Source organism: Tupaia chinensis, unplaced genomic scaffold (assembly GCF_000334495.1).
Source record: "Tupaia chinensis unplaced genomic scaffold, TupChi_1.0 Scaffold000617_2, whole genome shotgun sequence".
In the NCBI taxonomy this organism is placed as follows: Eukaryota; Metazoa; Chordata; class Mammalia; order Scandentia; family Tupaiidae; genus Tupaia; species Tupaia belangeri.
Window position 1 is genome coordinate 572435 of NW_006160137.1, and position 22211 is coordinate 594645.

Below are 22211 nucleotides of genomic sequence, written 5' to 3' on the forward strand. Positions count from 1 at the left end.
GAGAGAGAGAGAATGAGAAAGCACCACCCCTGGGGCATGGTCACAACGTAATCCCTTTTCTTCCATTGCTCCCTCCTTTGGAGATTTTGGGCAAGCACACACATGCACCTAGCATGTGTCTCAAGCCCTTGGGTCCAGGACTCAAACTACATGTGCAAGCCATGTGGAATCTAGCTCACTTAACCATCGGGCCATGGGCTAGAGCCTTTCAAAGCCTTTAATGATTAGGCATACATGGTCAAAACCTAGATAGTCTTATGTAGATAAGCACTAAAGAAAACCTAAGACTTTGTTGGCTAAATTACTCTATACTTTGATTTATTATTATTATTGCTACTACTCTTTTCACAAAAGCAATATACATTAACTCTAGAAAATTAAGAAACTGCACAAAAATATAAAAGAAAAATTACCTATAGTTTTACCTCTAAAAATATTTGGTTCCTATTATCAGTCCCTTATCTAAGCAATATACAGAGTGTTTTCTGTATATTTAAGTATCTACGTATAATAAACATAATTTTTTTCAAATTGGTATCAGCTAAAGAGGCTGTTTTATAATCTTTTTAAAAAAATTAATGATATATTATGAATGTATTATTTGGAACAGAATTTTAATACCATGAATTTGTATAAGAAGTATGTACTAAAATGTAAGTGATTTCTCATAGTTGAATATAGGGGAGTGTCTTCAAAAGTTGATGGAAAATTCATATTATGAAAAAATTACGCATGGATTTCTAACTTGTTTTGCACCAAAATAAACTCCTATTTTAATTCCACTTTCATTTTTTGAAGTCCCCACATATTTATTTTCTTCAAAAATATTTGTTTGTTTTAAATAAATAGCTACGAACTTCGGAATAGCTTTCCTCTGCCCTTAATTCTGCAATTTCAAAATGAAAGACATTTTAAAAAGTAGAATTCTTGGAAGAAAATACATCTGAAATTAAGATATTTGATCATTTATAGGGTACCTCTTTAGAAAAATGATGCAAATTAATGTGTCCTTAAGCAGTTTATTGGAGTCCCCTGACCCTCTCACCCACATTAGGTACCAACATTAAAAACCACACTAATTTGCCAAGTAATCATCTAAAGGAGTTCATTTGTTTCTAGCACATTTCTCTAACTAATAGGAAATATGTTGAAACTCCTCCTCAGTTGACTCAGTACGGGAGTCTCAATACTCATAGTTGCAATAGATTTGAGTTAGAAAAGTCTTTAGGATCAGCCATGGAGGGCTTTGGGTGACAAGTAGAGAGGACTAGATTCCAGGAGTTTGTAAGAGGCTTGGTACTACCGTCCTAGAGAGCATCTTGGAAATTTGAGCACACATTTTGGGTTTTTACAATCTTTAGGGGTTGCTACTGGTGTTCGGTGGTCGGGAACGAGAGAGACTAGCTGCCTTGTGATGTGTAGTCCCGTGCAGTGAAAAACTGCCCAACATCTTGCATAGTATTCAAATATCCTACCGGAAATGCATGAAGTAAAAAGCCTGCTTATAATGATTCAAGCCTAAAACCAACCTCTATTGTACATATGAATGGCAAATATTCTGAGCTCATTTTTTTTTTAAATGAAGTTTTTGACTACCAGGTGAAACAGGGAAAACTATTTCCTTCAGAGATTTACCCAAAATTGTGCATCATTTTGAAAATTATGTCACTAAAGCCACAAGATTCTTATTATTTACAATACCACCCGTAATAGCCTGTATTTGCATACGGCTCATATTCACTGAGTTTCTAAGAGTATGTGCATAGTCCTATCACTTCCTCATAGCCTTTAATACTGTCACGTCCAAGCAGTTAGATAACAAAGCACGCACTTTTATTATAAACTAATTTTTCCTTCATATTTCACGGGAGGTCTTATATTGCCTTCTACAAAATTATGTATGTGGGTAGGTCATACTTCTATTGGTTTCATTTTAGGAGAGTAAAGGGAATGTTAACACTATTTGTTATAAATAGTGGTCATTGGGTCTGACAGGGTTGAACACTGCTGCTGCAGAAAAAGGAAGGTAATTCAGTCTTCACACAGAAAAGTGATACGGAAAAGCAGAGCTGGGGCTATGAAACTACAGAGAGTAAAGAAAATAAACTGGAAAAGAAGATGCCAAGAGGTAAAGAGACCGGAATAGAGACAAATACCACCTAGGAAGGAAGTGATGAAGACCTAGAAAGCCACAATGCCTGAAAGAATTGGGAAAAAAGAAGCATTGCAGGGAAGACATCTTTAAAAGAGGTCATTGGAACTCAGTGACTGAATATAGCAACACAGAAGGACAGTTCTGGTATTATTAGACCAGAGAGTGATTTTTGTCCTCAAAAATAGCCACACATGTGCACACATACTTGCAAGCACATACACACACATTTACACACTCGACACTCTGGATGTATTAACAAATAATCCCTCTCTGCTTTGGCTGCCAAAGGGAAGAATAATTGTACCACTGATTCTGAAATCTGACAGCTCAACCAGACACGAGTCTGAATCGGAGGGGCCAAGATGTATTCGGCTTATTTATTTGTTTGTGATTCTCCATCCAAGATAAGCCCTGAAATAAATTTCAAGCGTGCTTTAAGTGCATTCTAGGTTATAAATCATAAACTTGCATTCTCATACTACAGTAAGCATAAAACCACATAGACCAACAATAGATGCATAGGATTCCCTTTCCCCCTGCCACATTCACGCACACACACACACACACACACACACACACACATACACACACCACACAGAGAGAGAGAATAATAGGAAACCAAGGAGCTGAGGACCAATGATAATTTGCAGCACACATTTCTACTAATCAGAGTAGCCATTACAATTAAAAACGTATGCTATTAGACCAGGCAAGAGGGAAATACACTTTAAATGGCAAACCATCATTTCCAAAAGGAAGGGATAAAGAGTCATAGGTATGAACTGGAAGGGAATAATTGTTGACAGATATTAGACATAAAAGAATGTCCCAATTCATGTTTGATTTCCGATTACCAGGAAAAGTAGATAATATTTTTGAAGTATCTGCTTTCAGCTAACATATTCAACCTCAATTTCAAATTTCCCAAGAATCAGCAGTAAAGGAAGGGTGAGTTAAAAATAGCTCCAGCATAAAAAGACTACCTAGGTACCCTGTTTCCTATCTGTGCAACAGGACCGAATCAGTACAACACAAATATCCCATTCTTACTTGCTTTTCTTAGCAATCAGAAAAAAGATTTCTAGCTTAGTGAGAAAAAGATGGTAACTATATCTTTCTCAACTTGACACAGTTTCTCTCCCTACCCTACCAAAACACGCCAGTCACATTCCATTAAAGTAAAAAATGTTTCCCTAAACCTCACCATTAAATTCGTAGATTGTCCAGTTCTTTTTATGGGTTCCTTTCCATCGGAAATGTATTCTTAAGCACTTTCCTATTCTCGCTGTGTGACAAAAATACAAGACAAATCGCAAGGACCATGTTAACTCCTTGAGATGGGTAATGAGGGCCTGTCTAGGCAAGGGCATAGATAACACCATCCATCTTTCCCCATCTTTGCTACCTGACCTCAGATGTGATAAGAGATATAATATTTATATATTCATTATCAATTATGTTATAATGGGGAGGGGGTTAGTGAGCCAAAAGATAAACAGAAAATGACCTAACATTAAATGCACCTAACGTTGCACCAGGTGAAGTTATCCTTAAAGGCTTTGCTTGGGCATCTTCCTCTAATTAGGCTTCAGTAAAAAATCTACATTCTGCCATGGAAGACAGTTCCATGACTCTCCCTCCCTCTACAGTTCTCATCTTACCTCCCATCACTGCTCTTGTATATCCCTGTGGTCTTCAGATCACACACTCTTCTCTTGATACCCTGGGTCTCCATGCTGACATTCTTCCTGGGATCCATTTCTTTACAACTGCCCCCTGATAGGCACCTACTTATTGCTCAAGACTCCATGCTGCCGTCATACACTGGAGTCAATCTTTCCTCTCTGCTTTGACTGTATTGGTTTATTTCCATCCAGCACTTACCAACCCTGCAAATGTCTCCTTACTCCTTGTTTCCAAGAACATGAGCTTCTCAAGCACAGAGACCAAAGCAAGTCCTTTGGAAATCTGCAACTCCAATAATGCACAGCATCGTGAGCATTTAGGAAATGTTTGTGGCTTGCCTGACTGAGAAATGTTTGCTTTCTTTTAAAGGACAAACACTAGAGCTGTGGACTTTTTAACAAAAGCTGTTGAAACAAGCATTGTTTTTCTGATTGAAGGTAGGGAGAGGTTTGCAATCACAATTTTTCCTAACCAGCATCATGGAATCAGTTGTGCTTGCCTTTAGAAGGAAGACACAAGGGGCAGAGAATGGTGCTAACCTATCTCAAACTCTCATGTCACGGCCACAAAATCCCAAGTGGACCCTCTGTGGGTACACTCTCAATGTAAATTATGTTCATACAGCAGGAGAGTCGGATCAAGGGGTGTAGGGGTGTTGACTCATGAGACTTCACAGTTCTTGACAATCTGGATTAGTAGCAGGATTTTAACTGTCAGGGCCATCCTAGGTGAGGTATAGATGTGGTCAAAGCAGTCCCTGAAATCAGGGGCTTCTTCTCACTTTAGATTGTCAGTACTCAACAGCTGTGTGAAGACACTCATAAGTACATGTTGTTCAACCTACTGCCGGTGTATCTTTCCTTTCTAAAGGAGTCTAAGATGCCAGGTCTCCATGGACAAAGAATTCAAAAGGTCTTACTTACATTTACAAAGGATACCAGATTTAGACTTTTAACATTATTTCCACGTAAAATGATGCAAGAATCACGGAGCTGCACTAACAGAGTTGAAAGTAGTCATTCATTACACAACTTTGACCTTGGGTCCTGTGACCAGAACAGAAGTGCACTATGAATCAAACTTACAATAACTATGGGGAAAAAAAAATTCCAATAAATTCTCTATCTTTCAAATAGCACAACTGTTTTGAATTCGTGTGTGTGTGTGTGTGTGTGTGTGTGTGTGTGTGTATGTGTCATACGCGTTAACTTGCTAAATATAAAAAATGTTTACAACTGCTTGGCATGCTATTATTTTCAATAGACTAGAAGCCATCTTTTTTATTTTTTTTATTTTCAAGAAGTCCTACCAAGCACAGAGGTTATAAGATGAATAGACAATGGGCAATGAATCCAATCAATCAAAAAAATATCAAATAGAATTTACTTACTACTTACCAAATGAAGTTTGGCCCAGTACTCAGGTCCTTCTTTCATCGCCCTGAGGCTCGGTGGAATGTACCAAAAGCATATATTGGCATATTCAGGCTGAAGAGTAAGAACATTTGAAAGCTGTTTTGTTACCCTAAGATTTACTCTGAATGCAATTAAACAAGTATTTTTCAAACTCTTAGCCAGCTTCATTAGAAGTGATCTTGTGTGTAACTTTGCTAACAAATCGCAATCTCACGAAGTAGATATTCATCTTCCTTCACTTCTAATGACAGCCTACTGGAAAATTTTCTTCTTCTCTTGTTTGCACCCAGAGGATTCTCTTCCCTTTAGATAATAGATAAGCATATGGGACCAGCAGATAGCATAATTGTTATGTCGCTGGACTTTCACATTGCCAACCGCGGTTCAAGTCCTGGACCCAGTGGCTTCAAACTCATGTCAGGCACATGTGTGGCCATGCCCAAAATCCCAAGAGGAGAATGGAGGAGAAGGGACTGTGGCATGGCCATCCTCCCTGATGGGTGATTTCTTGCTTTCTGTCTGTCTCTCTCTCTCTATCTCTCAGGTGAGCGTATGCACCATATAGTAAAAATATCTCTTAAAAAATGGATAAACACAGATCAGGAGAAAACATAATAAAGCTTGAAACTGACTCAACCTGATTCTAACCACTAGGTCATGCCTAATACACATATAATCAGAGACCACTGGGTTCCTTCCTCTTTAACACTGATCCTAAAGTTATTTATTATACCACCAACTCCTTCCAATCATCCCTTCTCCACTTAAAGCAGCCAAAGTTGGCCTTTATTATTGACTACACCTTAAAATGCAAAAGCCCTGATTACCTGTGAGTGGAAAGCAGCAGGGCATACTCAGGCTTCACTAACCAGCAGTGCCATGACCTAGCCATTACTACTATAGAAAATAGCAGAGCAACATCTCAAGTCCTGGCTCTCAAACATCAAGAAGAATATGAATCAGCCTGAGACTTGTTCAGAATGTAGATTATCTGTTCCTGTGCATGCAGTGAGTGCCTAGACTCTAATCGCATCCATCCTAAAACGGTCTAAGGAACTGTCATTTTATGAGCATGTCCAGGGAGTCTGAAGAGGGTAGTGTGTGGTCTATGTTTGAGAAACTCTAACCTACCCTAAGAAGCCATATCCTAGTGATCTTGCTCACTGATATGTTTTTTCTATCAGATGTGATTTGGTTAAACATACGACAACACTCTAGAAAAGGTGTGAGCCCAGCCATTGTCATGCAGACAAGGCGTTGTCCTCACTGGACAAAAATACAGAAAGTGACGTACCAGAGGAAGTCACAAAACTTGTACTCAATCAACTAGGTAATCTGGGACTTTTTTTTGTGGGTCCACAAAACAGACATGTAGAATTGTAGTTAGGAAAGAGAATGAGTCACACACACACCTTCTCATTTGGTGCTTAGCACTGGCAGTACTTGAAATGACTTCCATTGTCCCACCATAAATATACACTTTGTAGGTAGTCACCAATGTTACAATACTTCTCAATAATCAGCAGAATTACCCTCCAGTGTCAGTACAAAGATTCAAAATAATTTATAAAAAGAAAACTATATCATAGTTTTTTGTTTCGTTTTTTATTTTTGCTATAGTGTACGTGCACTTGCATGTGTGCATGAGAGAGAAAGGAAGTGAGAAATCATCCCCAGTGGGGATGGCCATTCTGCAATCCCTTCTCCATTGGGCACACACATGTCATCTCATATCTTAAAATCAAGACTCAGAGTATATGGAGTTCTGATTTTAGTGGGTTTTAAATCAGGAGTGAACTCCCAGAAACATTCCCAGTTCAATAAGATAAGTTCTTGATCTGCACATCCTTTCATCTTTGGAAATTTTAAGAGCCTTATTGGATTTGACAAAAAAAAAAGTGCAACAAATCTTTAAAATACATCATTAAAAATGAAGTATTATGTAACTCAACCCAATTTCCATAAGCATTTACCACAAAACTAAAGTAGTTTTTCCAATCAACACGATTTTCTACTTGGATTCCTGATTCATAACTGATTTGGCTTCTCTAGGATAGAATGCACTGGGCTCCCAAATACCTAATGTGATCATTTAATGTGAATAAATCCATTCACATAAAGTAATTATGACTGCCTCAAAAGTAGAAGAAGAATATAGTAATTTTCTGTCTCTAGATTCTAGGAGTGCATGTCTTTATATCAAAGAGGATTTTCCCCTAAATATCATTTATGTCAAGTTATCAGGTTATTGTGTCTCAGCTCCAAGTCTACTCTTACTTGGTATCCTGCTAAAATGGAGATGGACTCTAAATATTTCTCCAGTCTTGAATGTTGTCAGTAGAGGGCGCTGGAGGGACACTAGAAGGGAAGAGGTATGTCATTCTGGGGTGCTCACCTCATGGCTCTCCTACAGACTGTGGTTCTTGTCAGCTGTGCTACATGGGCCAGCAGCAAATGGGCTCTGGGAAGCTCCCCCAGTACACCCTCCTTGGTTGGCATCACAACAGATTGGCAACAGATAAGGGGCCGGCAAAGTGCATTTTAGTGGTTTATTCCCCTCCTATAGTTTCATACACAAGTGATGCCTCCATAGGACCTTGCTTTGGATAATTCCTTTGGGCTGGCATCCCCTGGGGTAGCTGGCAAGGGTTCTAAGCTATGGCACCTCCTTGTGGATGGCTTCCATCAGCACTCTCAAAAGTGGATTTCTAGTGAGTCCTATCAACTTGACACCTCAGTGAATTTCCCGGCCATCCTGTGAGCCATTGTCACTCTCTCTCAGAACATTAAATCTCAGCCTTGGGAGGATCTGGTCTCTTCTTTGGGTGATCGTCTCAGTTCTAAAGGTGGTGACTGCTCTCTATTAAAACTATCCCTGTATATTTTTTAGCATCCTTTTTCTCTTCTATGAGATGAGCCCCCATGACTCTAATTCCCTGTTAATAATTCTTTATATTATACATTCCCACTTCAAATTACTGGGCAGTTTCTGTTTTCTGAATAGACCCTGACTTATCCATCATCACAGTCGTTATTTCTTTTCACCTGCCAGGGAATTTTACTGAATGTTCTGTAATACCTTTATCTGCTCTGATAGGTTCTATATTTTCGAAGTTAGGACCTAATCCTTTTAAATGTGTTTCTTTCAGTAAGTTTCTATTTAGCTATTTTAGTCATGACATGTCTATGATTCTTTTTGCCCAAACATTCTCTTTGAGAATGACATGAATTCAGTGATACGACTTTTGAAAACATGTAAAATCCTCTGACGCTTGGTTTTGTTGAAGGATATTCGATTCTCCATTTGGTAGAATACCTTCATTTTAGTCATTTCCAAAATTAACATTTTGAAAAAAGGCTTTGAATGTTCATAAAGAATTCATTGGAGTTTTTCCTGTCTCTTTGCCTCTACAGCTTGCATTTTATATAGTGACTTTCTTCAAGAGGCTTCAAAGCACTAATGAGTATTTTCAGAGTAGAGCCATTCACACTATACTTAGTTTTGATTCCATACATACATGAAAGCCTCACCTCCTGGGTGTCTTAAGAGCACATTTAGTCTATGTTCTCTAAAAACCATATAATTGGGAAGGCATAAAAAAGGATCCAAGTGTCTAGTGAAGTGTACAAAAACCCTGTAGCCGCAAGTGCATTGTCATAATCTTTAAAAATTCATGAACTGAAGATGTGCCATTACAGAAAAGATGGACACAGTCTCTCCTGATTTTCAAACAGGGAAAAAAAAAAAAAGTAGACATTTCCAAGGTGCTTTGATGTCAATTCCAGAAAGGATCATTGAGCAGATGATATGAGACCACTTGGGAAAGAAATTAGTAGTTATGAAGAGGTAGCAGCTTGCGTTTTCTATAACCAAGTCCTATTAAAATAAATGCATCTCCTTTGTTTACAGTGTCACTAGATCAAAAGACGAGTAACAAAACAAAACAAAAGTTAGCACCATGCATTTCAATAAGCATAGGTGCATAATCGAGCACACAGATTCAAATAGTCACAGAAATACAGAATTGGAGAAAAGTTGGTGTGGTAGATTTTAATTTACTTGAAGTTCATAGGTTTTAAATACTGTAAGATTAAGGTATTGGATCAACTTCCCAGGCAGCACAGAATAACACAAAAAGCCTGGGTTTTTGAAGTCATAGGATGTGGGTTTGAATTCTAAGTTCATCAAGTCTTTGCTTGGATAAGTGTCGAACATTCTAAATTTCCACTGCCTAAACTATAAAATGAAGATGAAACTATCTGTCAGCCCTACAGGGTGTGTATGATGAATAAAGAGAATTTATTTCCAACATTGAGCACCATATCTGGTACACTCTATTAGATTAGTGATTATTATTTAGGGCTATATTGTTAGAAAATGATGTGCTTTTCAAGGGGATAAATAGCTTGGGACCAGCAGTTAGTGTAATGGCTATGTCACTGGACTCCCATGTAGTCAACTGCAGTTCACGTCCTGGACCTGGTGGCTTAAAACTCATACCAGGTGTGTGTGTGCATGCGTGCCCAAGATCTCGAGAGAAGAATGGAGGAGAAGGGATTGCGGTGTGGCCATCCTCCCTGGGGGGTGATTTCTCGTTTTCTATCTCTCTGTCTGTCTGGCAAGCGCACATGCCATGTAGCAAAAACCTCTTCAAAAGAAAAAAGGGATAAACAGCTTCATTGAAATCTATACTAGTTGAGACATAACACTATGGTAATTTCTTGGTGCCATATTTAAAGAGGAATATTAAAAACCTATAGAAGATCCAAAGAAGGGCAACCACACTGTTGCAGAATTTTCTATGTTATAAATATTGGAGTAGGCATTGTGCAAATAAATTTCTATGGTATAGGTATTGGACTAGGCATTGGGAAAAGAAACAACTTACACTACATACATGCTTCCAGAGACTCAGAGACAAGCAACAGAACTAGGTATAGGCAGTTAAACTGTAATGGAATGACCACTACAAAAGAAAAAAAAATCTTTCAATCTAAGAAATACTCCTGGCCAACAAATAAAATAAAATAGAGTGCATGTAGAAGGCCATGTATTTAGGAGGATGGCAAATTCTAGAAATGGGGCAAACTGAAGGGAAGGGAAGCTGGAAATGGAGAAGGGAGTCATTTTAGGAAGGCTCTTCTCATACAAGAAGTCTTCAAAACATTTATGGAAAATGCATATTGTGACAAAAGCTACTTTGAGATTTCAAACATTTTTGCACCAAAATAAAATTTTATTTTAATTCTACTTTCCCTTGGACTTTTTGAAGATCCCCTCCCATGTATGAAAGTTTGGCCTGATCTTTGAGGTGATATGGAGGTACCAGAGAGTTTCACCTAGGGAATTTCTTTCTCTCTCTCTCTCTCTCCTTATTTATTTTAGAAAGACTATTCTTGGGACCAGCAGATGACATAATGGTTACATTGCTGGACTCTCACATAGTTAATCACAGTCCTGGATCTGGTGGCTTAAAATTCATACTGGGCACATAGATGTGTATGTGCCCCCTCCACCCAGGAGAATAGAAGAGAAGGGATTGTGGAATGGCCATCCCCCCGAGGGTGATTTCTCACTTTCTGTCTCTCTGTCTCTCCAAGTGCATGCAAAAAATCTATACAAAAAAAAAAAAAAAAGAAATAAATAAAAGAAAAGAAAGGCCATTCTCACTGCAGTGTAGATGATGAGCTGGAGAGTCTACAACTGGAAATAGGGGACAGTGATACCTGAAGTGGTGGGATCCTGAACCAAGACAGTGGGATTATTGGAGAAGACTAAGTCCTCAAGATATATTTAAGGAAAGGGGAAGAGTGGTAGTGAGTTTACATCAAGATTTTTACTTGAATGGATCATAATTCTAATGTCCAAAAGAAGAACATTCGAATTTTCATAAAGAAAAAGGTTACACTTCAGCTTTAGAAATGTTAACTTTAAGATGCCTGTTGAGTCTCCTTGACTGCAAACAAAGGACTAGGGCTTAGCCAAGCCAAGGATGGAGACACATGCTGAGGGTATTGACAGCAAAGCTCTAGGTATGGATAAAGCATTTCAGGAAGAGTATGGGAAGAATGAATTGTCAAAGACACAAGTGGAGAGGAATATGTAAGAGGGTCAGACAAAGAGACTTCCAATACACACTAAGAAGAAAAAGTCGCATGGACAAGAAAAAAAAGAAAACAAGGAAAAAAAAAAAAAGGAAAGGAAGTCAAACAAACCAAGACAGGAGAAGATTTTGAGACAGATGGAGTAGGTAACAGCATAAAATACTGCAGAAGTCCAATGAAGTAAAGATTTAACAATGTGCATTGGATTTAGCAATTATGAGGTTGTTATGATCTAATAAAACAATATAACAAGATAACTATGTAGGATAATCACAATGTGCTTGATAAATATCAATAGGACAGTCCAATAACTATTATAAGATGAAGAATTGGTGGCGTGGTGGTTAAGGTAGCTGGACTCCCACATGGCTGACCATGGTTTGAGCTCCAGACCAGGCAGCTTGCTTTACTCACTTTCTGTCTCTCTCTCTCTCTCATATCTCTGCCTCTCTGTCTCTCTCATGAGCACATGTGCCATATAGCTAATTTAAATAATTAAGTAATTCTAAAAAAAAATAAAAGTAGAAGAAGAAGATGAATAATTAGAGCTACCTAAGAAAGGAATGAACTAGTGAATTCTCAGCAATAGGAAGTATTCAAGCAGAGAATAACCTCCTGTTACAGGGGTTACCAAAAAAGGTTGCCTGCATTGGGCTGGAAGTCAACAAAATGTCCTTGAAGATCCCTTCTAACTCCGAAAGTCTGTGAAACCTAAATAACTCTTTCTCATGTAGAACTCAGGAAGAGAAAAACAAAAAGTTGAATAATTAGGATTCTCTCGTGAGATCAAAATAAAATATGTGAATGATAGTATAAGAGTGAGTATACCTCTAGGAAAACATCTATTAGATCTGAGGTTCAACACAGAAAAATAGAGAGAGGATTTTCATAGGCCTATGAATAATGCAGAATTCATTTGAAAGGATAACTTTCAATCATCTTCAAGAAGATAGGCATTATTTTTGCACTTTTAAGGAAGAGATATGCAAGTGCTGGGTACTCCGTTTTGTTGTGCTCATTTACTGTTTTCAGTGTTCCACTTAACACTCTCACTGCTATGTGCTAAATAGTCTCTCTCACGTTCTCTTAAATGTGTGTCTGTGTGTGTGTGTGTGTGTGTGTGTGTGTGTGTGTGTGTGTGTGTGTGTGTGTGTGTGTGTGTGTGTGTGTGTGTGTGTGTGTGTGTGTGTGTGTGTGTGTGTGTGTGTGTGTGTGTGTGTGTGTGTGTGTGTGTGTGTGTGTGTGTGTACTTGTTAGCAAAAAAAGGCTAATCAACTTGACATGTGTATGTAAAATCCAAGGCCTAATTCTATTGTATTTCTCAAAACAGAATAAAGAGAGAAACAGCAAATGCAAATCACATACAAAAATCTTGATAGCAGGAATTCTAGAAGACCATTTAGGGAGCACCTTCACTGTTCGTGGGCCAGCTAACCCCCACCTACAAAATATCCAGGTCAGAAGGCTGCCTAATGATCAAAGCTCACCTTAACTGTTGTGGCAAGGATGCCAATGTTTGTAATTCCCTAAAGACAATAGGACAAAGTTCCTCTCTTACCTTTCTAAGCCTTTAGGAAGAATATGTAAATAACTTTTAATCAGCTCGACTTTTTTCCACCCCTTTTTCTTTTTTTTACAGAATTATTTTATTTTAACTTTATTTACTTACTTATTTTTAATTTGATGAGAGAGGGACAAAGTGAGAGAGATAGAGAGGGGGTGGGGAGTGAGAAACGAAACGCCCAAGTCTGGGACTTGAACCGCTGTAGGCCACGTGGGAGTCCGGAGCCTTTAACCACCATGCCACCTGCTGGCCCCCTTCATCCCTTTATCTCTCAGCTCTAGAAAAACCATGTAGGCCCAAGTTGTACAATACTTTCCACAAGAAATATGGCTCTCATTTACAGAAAATAAAACTGCTGAAATTTGAACAAATGCAGATATCTTAAACTCCAGGAAATAAAAAAAGTGACTCCAACTCAGTTCAAGCTGATCATGTGAGTACTGGTCCTCACCTATATGCTTAGATATGTACCTCTAAAAACTATAGAGATTTTATCTTAGTTATAATGCCATTATTATATCTAACAAAATTATTGATAACTTCTTGCCACCATCTAATAAAAAGTTCCTCACTATTTCAAAAATTACTTTTTAACAGTTGGCTTGTTCGAAGTAGGATTCCAACAAGGCCCATACACTACATTTGGTTGTGAGTCTTCAGTCTTTCTGAACCTAAAGCAATTACTGCTACTCCCTCCTTTATTTTTCTTCATGTCACTAACCTGGTGAAGAAACTAGGTCAACTCTCCTGAAAAATGGCCCACATTCTTAATTTGTCTTCTTGCTTCTATGTAGTATTACCAGAGAGTCTTTTAAATATGAATTCTTCTGGTATGTTTGCATGTTTTTTGATAGCTCTGTGTTTCCCAAACTTGCCTGAGAACCTCCCTCATATCTCATCTGTGTCTCTGCAACAGTCTCCCCATTTGTCTTGTTTACTCTTCTCCTATCCTCCCTTCACCACCATCCCTGACACATTCTCTCTTCTCATTACAGTCAGCAAGGTCTTCTACAATAGAGGCTCTCTTAAATGTCCCCAAAGGGAACCAGCAGATGATGTAACGGTTACATCGCTGGACTCCCATGTAGTCAACAGAATTCAAGTCCTGGACCTGGCGGCTTAAAACTCATGCTGGACACGTGTGCATGTGTCCCCAAAATCCCGAGAGGAGAATGGAGGAGAGGGGATTCCCTCTGTGGCCATCCTCCCTGGGGTGAGAGGTGATTTCTCACTTTCTGTCTCTTTCTCTCTGTCTCTCTGGTGAATGCACGTGCCCTCTAGCAAAAGTCTCTCTAAAAAAAAAGAAAAAGTCCCCAGTGACTACATATGGAATCCAAGCCATAGGTCTCTCTTTGATTTACATGACCCCACTATCTGAGGTATGCCTACCTCTCCAGCCTCGTTACCAACCACATCCTTTGGTTCACACACTTTCTTTTGGCTGCTCAAACACATAGAACTCTTTTCAACTTTAGGTTTTTGTAGCTGTTTGATTCTCCCTGGCTGTTTATCATCATTCCTGTCTCTGTTTAAAAGAAGATTAAAGGGAACCAGCAGATGGCGAAATGGTTATGTCACTGGACTCCCACATAATTGACCAAAGTTGGAGTCCCAGACGCAGCAGCTTAGAACTCACTGAGCATGTTTTCTTGCATGCCCAAAATCATGAGAGGAGAAGGGATTGCAGCGTGGTCATACCCCCGGGGGGATGATTTCTCACTCTCTATATCTCTGTCTCTCTCTGTCTCATTGGTGAGCACATGTACCCTGTAGCAAAAAAGAAAAAAAAAAAAAAAAAAGAACTTTCTAAAACTACTTCTTAAGAGTGACTACCTGGACTACCCAAACCAAACAAGCGACCCCCACCCCACCCGCATTTCTGCATTTCACCCTATTTATTTCCACTACAGTACTTGCCATATCTCTAACTGCTTAGTTACTTATTTGTGTACTAGATCATCTCCCATGAATTTGTTCTCCTGTTTTCCTAGGACTTCTCACTATCTGATGCTTCCTATGTGTTCATGTTTGTTTATTGTCTTTAACTTTCCATCTGAACATAAGCACCCTGAGAGAATGCCTCTTTTCCATCTTAGACCTCCCTGCCTAGAACTGCTGTCTAACACATACTCATTGTTCAATATGTCTTGCAGAATAAATTAATACCAGAGATGAACCAGATTCTTCATAGAAAGCACATGTCTAGACTATAATCTAGGTGGTTTTTACTTTATTTTAAAAAGTGCTACAATGAGGACCAGCAGTTGGCGTAATGGTCATTTTGCTGGACTCCCATGTAGTTGACTGTGGTTTGTCCCGGACCTGGTGTCTTAAACTCATACCAGGCATGTGTGCATGTGTGCCCAAGATCCTGAGAGGAGAATGGAGGAGAAGGGACTGTGGCATGGCCATTCCCCCTGGGGGTGATTTCTCACTTTCTGTCTCTCTGTCTGTCTATGTCTTTCTGGCGAGTGCACACGCCCTATAGCAAAAACCTCTCAAAACAAAAAAAAGTGCTAAAATGTATATGCTAAAACAAGATCTCAAATAATTTCACACTTTATCTTTCTTAAGAATCAAAATTAAGCAATAGTCTTCATATATATCCTTACCATACATTTTAGAAAAAAATGTATTCCCAAGCTTTGTAGCCATTTTACAGCGATATATAGCAAAGAGTCCAGCATTAACAACAAAATGACTAAGTTTCCCATTGCTCCATAGCTAATATGCTCTCATTATTTTATAAGAAGGAAAAAGTGTATGCATTATTGTACATTCACAGAATTGAGTTTTTCACATGCAAGTTGACTTTTTGCAGAACAGTCATTATGCAGTTTATATATGAAGATAGAGGTCATCATTTATCCAGTATTATCCCTGGCAATTATTACTGAGCATTTTCATTTTCAATATGTAAAGGCAGTGTCTTCTCCGGGAATTCAACAAAGGAAAAAATACTCACTAATAGAGCAAATGAACATAATAGACTTTATGAATTAAGCTAATGACTTGTTCCCAAAGCTGCAACACAAAAACCAATGAAATAAAACAGATTGGAAAATTGCCACCGTCATCACTGTTGACTGACAAAAATCACGAGCCCAATTCCACAATCACTTACTTCCATCAGTAACTTGAATCCTTCTCTTTTCTTGATTTCATCTACTAGGTACCTACAATTAAAAGGCATAGTAATTATTTATATTTTGCAATCTAAAAGTGCCATGAACATAACTGGTGCATGATAAAACTACTACTTCTGCTGCAGGGACAAGACACAGAAATAAGAAGATACAGGGGAGGACACAAGTCCAGGCAGAGCCATGGATTTAAACAGATCTTCCTGAACCTACTGAGATCTCCTGGGCTTGAGTGAAAAGATAAATCTTTTTTTTTTTTTAAGAGGTTTTTGCTATAGGGTGCGTGCGCTCGCCAGACAGACAGAGAGAGACAGAGAGACAGAAAGCGAAAAATCACCCCCCGGGGGGATAGCCACGCCGCAATCCCTTCTCCTCTATTCTCCTCTCAGGATTTTGGGCACGCACGCCCACGAGCCCAGAGTGTTTAAGCCTCCAGGTCCAGGACTTGAACCGTGGTCAACTACATGGGAGTCCAGCTACATAGCCTTACGCTAACTGCTGGTCCTAAAAGATACATCTTTTTGATGAGATGATGTCTGTCTCCCAACAGCCTTTCACTCCATATGAAAAGCCAAATAAAGTAGACTACATATACATATCTGAACATGTAGGTTTCACATTCGTATTCTAGAAAGAGATTTAGCATACATACTTAAATTACCTAGCTTGTTTGGAGGAGAGAGTTACTGGTGAGTATTCCTACTCTTACTGTTTTGTTTTGTTTTGTTTTGTTTTTGCCAAAGGGCATGCGTGCTGGCTGGAGGCAGAGAGGGAAAGTGAAAAATCAACTGCCTGGGGCAGGGGGTGGGGGAAAGGTTGCCATGCCACAATCCTTTCTCCTCCCAGGATTTTGAGTACACATGTACAGTGTGAGTTGTAAGCTGCTGGATCCAGGATGTAAACTATGGTCAGAGAGGTGGGAGTACAACACCTTAACCACTCTGCCATCTGCTGGCTCCTTACGCTCACTTTTAATCAAAAAAGATCAGCATCATCTTTTCCAAGGCCAGCTAGTAGGAAGGAGAACTGATAACTGATATCAAGTGAAATGTTAAATGTGCTGTAGCTCTTGATAGAATATCTATGATGTCATATTGAATATCAGGGGGAACAGAATTATCACACCATAGGCAAATGGCACAGAGGCATGATATATGGAATATGACTGAGGAAAGACTAAAATAACACCAAGAATAAAGAGTGATAAAACACTGACTCCTCTTCCCTAGTCTTGGTTTTTGACTCTATAAAAAGAGAAGCTTGAGGGACCAGCAGTTGGCGTAATGGCTATGTCGCTGGACTCCCACGTAGTTGACTGTGGTTTGAGTCCCAGACCTGGTGGCTTAAACTCATGCCGGGCACGTGTGTGTATGTGCCCAAGATCCCAAGAGGAGAATGGAGAAGGGATTGCAGTGTGGCCATCCATAGACTTTATGAATTAAGCTAATGACTTGTTCCCAAAGCTGCAACACAAAAACCAATGAAATAAAACAGATTGGAAAATTGCCACCGTCATCACTGTTGACTGACAAAAATCACGAGCCCAATTCCACAATCACTTACTTCCATCAGTAACTTGAATCCTTCTCTTTTCTTGATTTCATCTACTAGGTACCTACAATTAAAAGGCATAGTAATTATTTATATTTTGCAATCTAAAAGTGCCATGAACATAACTGGTGCATGATAAAACTACTACTTCTGCTGCAGGGACAAGACACAGAAATAAGAAGATACAGGGGAGGACACAAGTCCAGGCAGAGCCATGGATTTAAACAGATCTTCCTGAACCTACTGAGATCTCCTGGGCTTGAGTGAAAAGATAAATCTTTTTTTTTTTTTAAGAGGTTTTTGCTATAGGGTGCGTGCGCTCGCCAGACAGACAGAGAGAGACAGAGAGACAGAAAGCGAAAAATCACCCCCCGGGGGGATAGCCACGCCGCAATCCCTTCTCCTCTATTCTCCTCTCAGGATTTTGGGCACGCACGCCCACGAGCCCAGAGTGTTTAAGCCTCCAGGTCCAGGACTTGAACCGTGGTCAACTACATGGGAGTCCAGCTACATAGCCTTACGCTAACTGCTGGTCCTAAAAGATACATCTTTTTGATGAGATGATGTCTGTCTCCCAACAGCCTTTCACTCCATATGAAAAGCCAAATAAAGTAGACTACATATACATATCTGAACATGTAGGTTTCACATTCGTATTCTAGAAAGAGATTTAGCATACATACTTAAATTACCTAGCTTGTTTGGAGGAGAGAGTTACTGGTGAGTATTCCTACTCTTACTGTTTTGTTTTGTTTTGTTTTGTTTTTGCCAAAGGGCATGCGTGCTGGCTGGAGGCAGAGAGGGAAAGTGAAAAATCAACTGCCTGGGGCAGGGGGTGGGGGAAAGGTTGCCATGCCACAATCCTTTCTCCTCCCAGGATTTTGAGTACACATGTACAGTGTGAGTTGTAAGCTGCTGGATCCAGGATGTAAACTATGGTCAGAGAGGTGGGAGTACAACACCTTAACCACTCTGCCATCTGCTGGCTCCTTACGCTCACTTTTAATCAAAAAAGATCAGCATCATCTTTTCCAAGGCCAGCTAGTAGGAAGGAGAACTGATAACTGATATCAAGTGAAATGTTAAATGTGCTGTAGCTCTTGATAGAATATCTATGATGTCATATTGAATATCAGGGGGAACAGAATTATCACACCATAGGCAAATGGCACAGAGGCATGATATATGGAATATGACTGAGGAAAGACTAAAATAACACCAAGAATAAAGAGTGATAAAACACTGACTCCTCTTCCCTAGTCTTGGTTTTTGACTCTATAAAAAGAGAAGCTTGAGGGACCAGCAGTTGGCGTAATGGCTATGTCGCTGGACTCCCACGTAGTTGACTGTGGTTTGAGTCCCAGACCTGGTGGCTTAAACTCATGCCGGGCACGTGTGTGTATGTGCCCAAGATCCCAAGAGGAGAATGGAGAAGGGATTGCAGTGTGGCCATCCCCCCCGGGAGGTGATGTGATTTCTCGCTTTCTGTCTCTCTGTCTTTCTGGCAAGCATATGCACCCTACAGCAAAAACCTCTCCAAAAGAAAAAGAAAAAAGAGAGAGAGAGAGAGAGAGAGAAGCTTGAAATGGTTAGCTATGGAAACCAGCGATTTAATCATAAACCTTAATATGCTTTACCTAGTATTTCAAATTCAGGGGCCAAATGTAAGAACATGATTGGAGTTACTGAGAGGAATGTGTTTGCCAGAGCATGTATTGTAAATTTATAACAGCAAAGAAAACAAAGAGAAAAGAAAACACCACACCCAACAGTATAGGCTGACTTTCAAAATTATGATCTACAATAGAATTATAGTATCAAAATCATAGCACTAAATTATATATATTTAATTGATATTTAAGGAAACACACACACACACTCCTTTTGGGCTTTAATTCCCTTCTCTGTAATACTGGATTAACACAATATGCTTTTCCAATCTAAAAAAAATCATCATTAAAAAAAAAAGAAAGTAAATAAAATCATACCTAAAATATCGAAAACCATCAAAAATATAGAGAGTTATAACCATTACATCATTTTCTAAAGGCCATTCTAGAACCTGGATACGGAATATACTAGCTGACTGGACATAGTTTTTTCCAAACTTACTCATGTAGCTTTTCATATAAGGTTAAATATTGATGATTGCATATAGATTATCTAATCTTTCAAATATTTAAAATCTTACAAAAATTTCATAGTATTAATGAGTCATAGGAATCTTTTATTCTGAGCAAGTGTGTGTCCACACACATATACTCTCTCCCTCCCTCTCTCTTTCTCTCTCTCTCTCAAATTGTCTGCATTCTACATACTCCTACTCCTCAAATATTTTTCAGGAGATATTATATAGCTATGAAGTTTTTGAACCTTTTTTTTTTTTTGGTGGGGGAGAGGTTTTTGCTCTAGGGCGCATGCGCTCACCAGAGAGACAGAGAGACAGAAAGTGAGAAGTTACCCCCCAGGGGGGATGGCCACGCCGCAGTCCCTTCTCCTCCATTCTCCTCTCAGGATCTTGGGCATGCACACACATATGCCCAGCATGAGTTTAAGCCACCAGGTCCGGGACTCAAATTGCAGTCGACTACATGGGTGTCCAGTGACATAGCCATTACACCAACTGCTGGTCCCAGTTTTTGAGCCTTTAACATGCTCCCTACTTTTCAAAAAAAAAAGGCAAGTAATTCTTATGGTCAAGAAGAACCAGAAAAGATGCTCAGGATCGCTGGTAATCCAGGAAATACAAACTAATACAATAATACTAAATTATGTTCTTCACGAGATACTAGAAACAAGTTTTAAAGAGCAGTAACACCTAGTCCTAGTAAGAATGTGGTAAAAGTTGCTATAATAAACCTTTTTAAATGAATGATCTTCATATCTTTTGATCAAGAAAACCACTTGTGAAATGCTAGCCTACCAGAGGTTGGGGGGAAAATCAATGCTAGGATAGACAGATAGATATACTAGACAGATATATAAAGATATATATATATATATATTTAGTATCTAAAGCTGCATGTGTGGAGGCATGTGTATATCCTATACAAAATAACTAGAAACAACTTTAATATCCAGAATTTGGTGAATGGTAAATTAAAATGCACGATAGCAACACAATGCAATATAATGCAGCGATTAAAACGAATGGATTATATCCACTTCAATTAAACCACAGGGATGCTCATTATGTATTAGTAAGAGATAAAAGTGAGAAATTGAACTATGTGGATAATTTGATTATTCCATTTTTTTTCTAGAGAGAGATTTTTGCTATAGGGCGCATGTACTTGCTAGAAAAACAGAGAGAGACAAGAGAGAGACAGGAAGTAAGAATTCACCCCCCAACCCCAGGAAGGATGGCCACGCTGATATTCCTTCTCCTCCATTCTCTTCACGGAATCTTGGGCATGCACGCACACGTGCCTGGCGTGAATTTTAAGCTGCCAGGTCTGGGACTCAAACTGTGGTCAACTACATGGGAATCCGGCAACGTTACCATTACACCATCTTCTGGTCCCAATTGATTCCATTTTCTTAAAAAGAATTTAAAGGAAAGCAAAAGTGATCTCTATCCATATGCTGATATGAGCATGGAATAACATACATGAAGACACATTATAAATTGTTAGTATGTATTTACCTGAGGGAAGGACAAAGACAATGGATGATGCAATGGGGGTTAGGGACTATTAACTCTCTTTTTATATCTCTTCACAAAGTTTCATTGGTGTAGTGAATCATGTAATTTTTTAAAATGAACATGGGGGGGGATGCAAAGCACAAAACAAATAGACATATTCTCTGTCTACCTAGATGAAGAAAGCTTTGTGACTCCCCTTTTTCTTTCTTACCTTTCAGGCACAAATGTATAGGCAATCTATTAACTCAACAGCCTACATTGGGGTTTCATCCTGAAGGAGCCTGCCCTAATCCTTAACACCCTGAGGCTATTTAAAAAAAGAAGAAGTAGAAGAAGAAGAAAGCTTTGCCTCTTGGTAACTCTTGGGAATGACTCCAGATTATATATTTTTTTGAAAGGTTTTTGCTATAGCTAGAAAGACAGAGACAAAGAGACAGAAAGCAAGAAATCACGCCCCCCCTCCCCCAGGGGGGATGGCCATGCCACAATCCTTTCTCCTCCATTCTCTTCTCAGGATCTTGGGCACGCGCACACACACACACACACACACACACACACACACACACACATACACCCGGCGTGAATTTAAGCCACCAGGTCTGGGACTTGAACCGTGGTCAACTACATGGGAGTCCAGCGACATAGCCATTATGCCAACTGCTGGTTCCGACTCCAGATTACACTTGAATAGTGTAGCTAGTCAGTTTTATGACTCTAGGCCAATTGCTAAGGTCTCTGAGTCTGCTGGAGTTTCCTCATGCGTGTAATGGAGATGTGAACCAAGCCAATAAAATCCTCCCCATGCATGTTATGATCATATGAAACTTACATATGCTACCTATAGTCTGAATTTAAACTGCTTCTGTCAAACTGGCTAAAGCTGATCCTGGGGAAATAGTATCCTAAAACAGAACTAAATTACTTCAGTTAAAACTCTGTTTCTCTT

General features: G+C 39.2%; 1 protein-coding gene across 1 annotated transcript in view; it reads right to left on the reverse strand.

Annotated features, from left to right (window-relative positions):
* GADL1 (GAD like acidic amino acid decarboxylase 1) overlaps positions 1–22211 on the reverse strand; it is a 176095-nt gene that overhangs the window by 70313 nt on the left and 83571 nt on the right. Inside the window, exons 13-14 of the mRNA XM_027775942.1 lie at positions 17632–17683; positions 5239–5328 (exon numbers count right to left, since the gene is read on the reverse strand). Coding sequence (XP_027631743.1) covers positions 5239–5328; positions 17632–17683 — 142 coding nt within the window. The remainder of the gene's footprint in view (positions 1–5238; positions 5329–17631; positions 17684–22211) is intronic.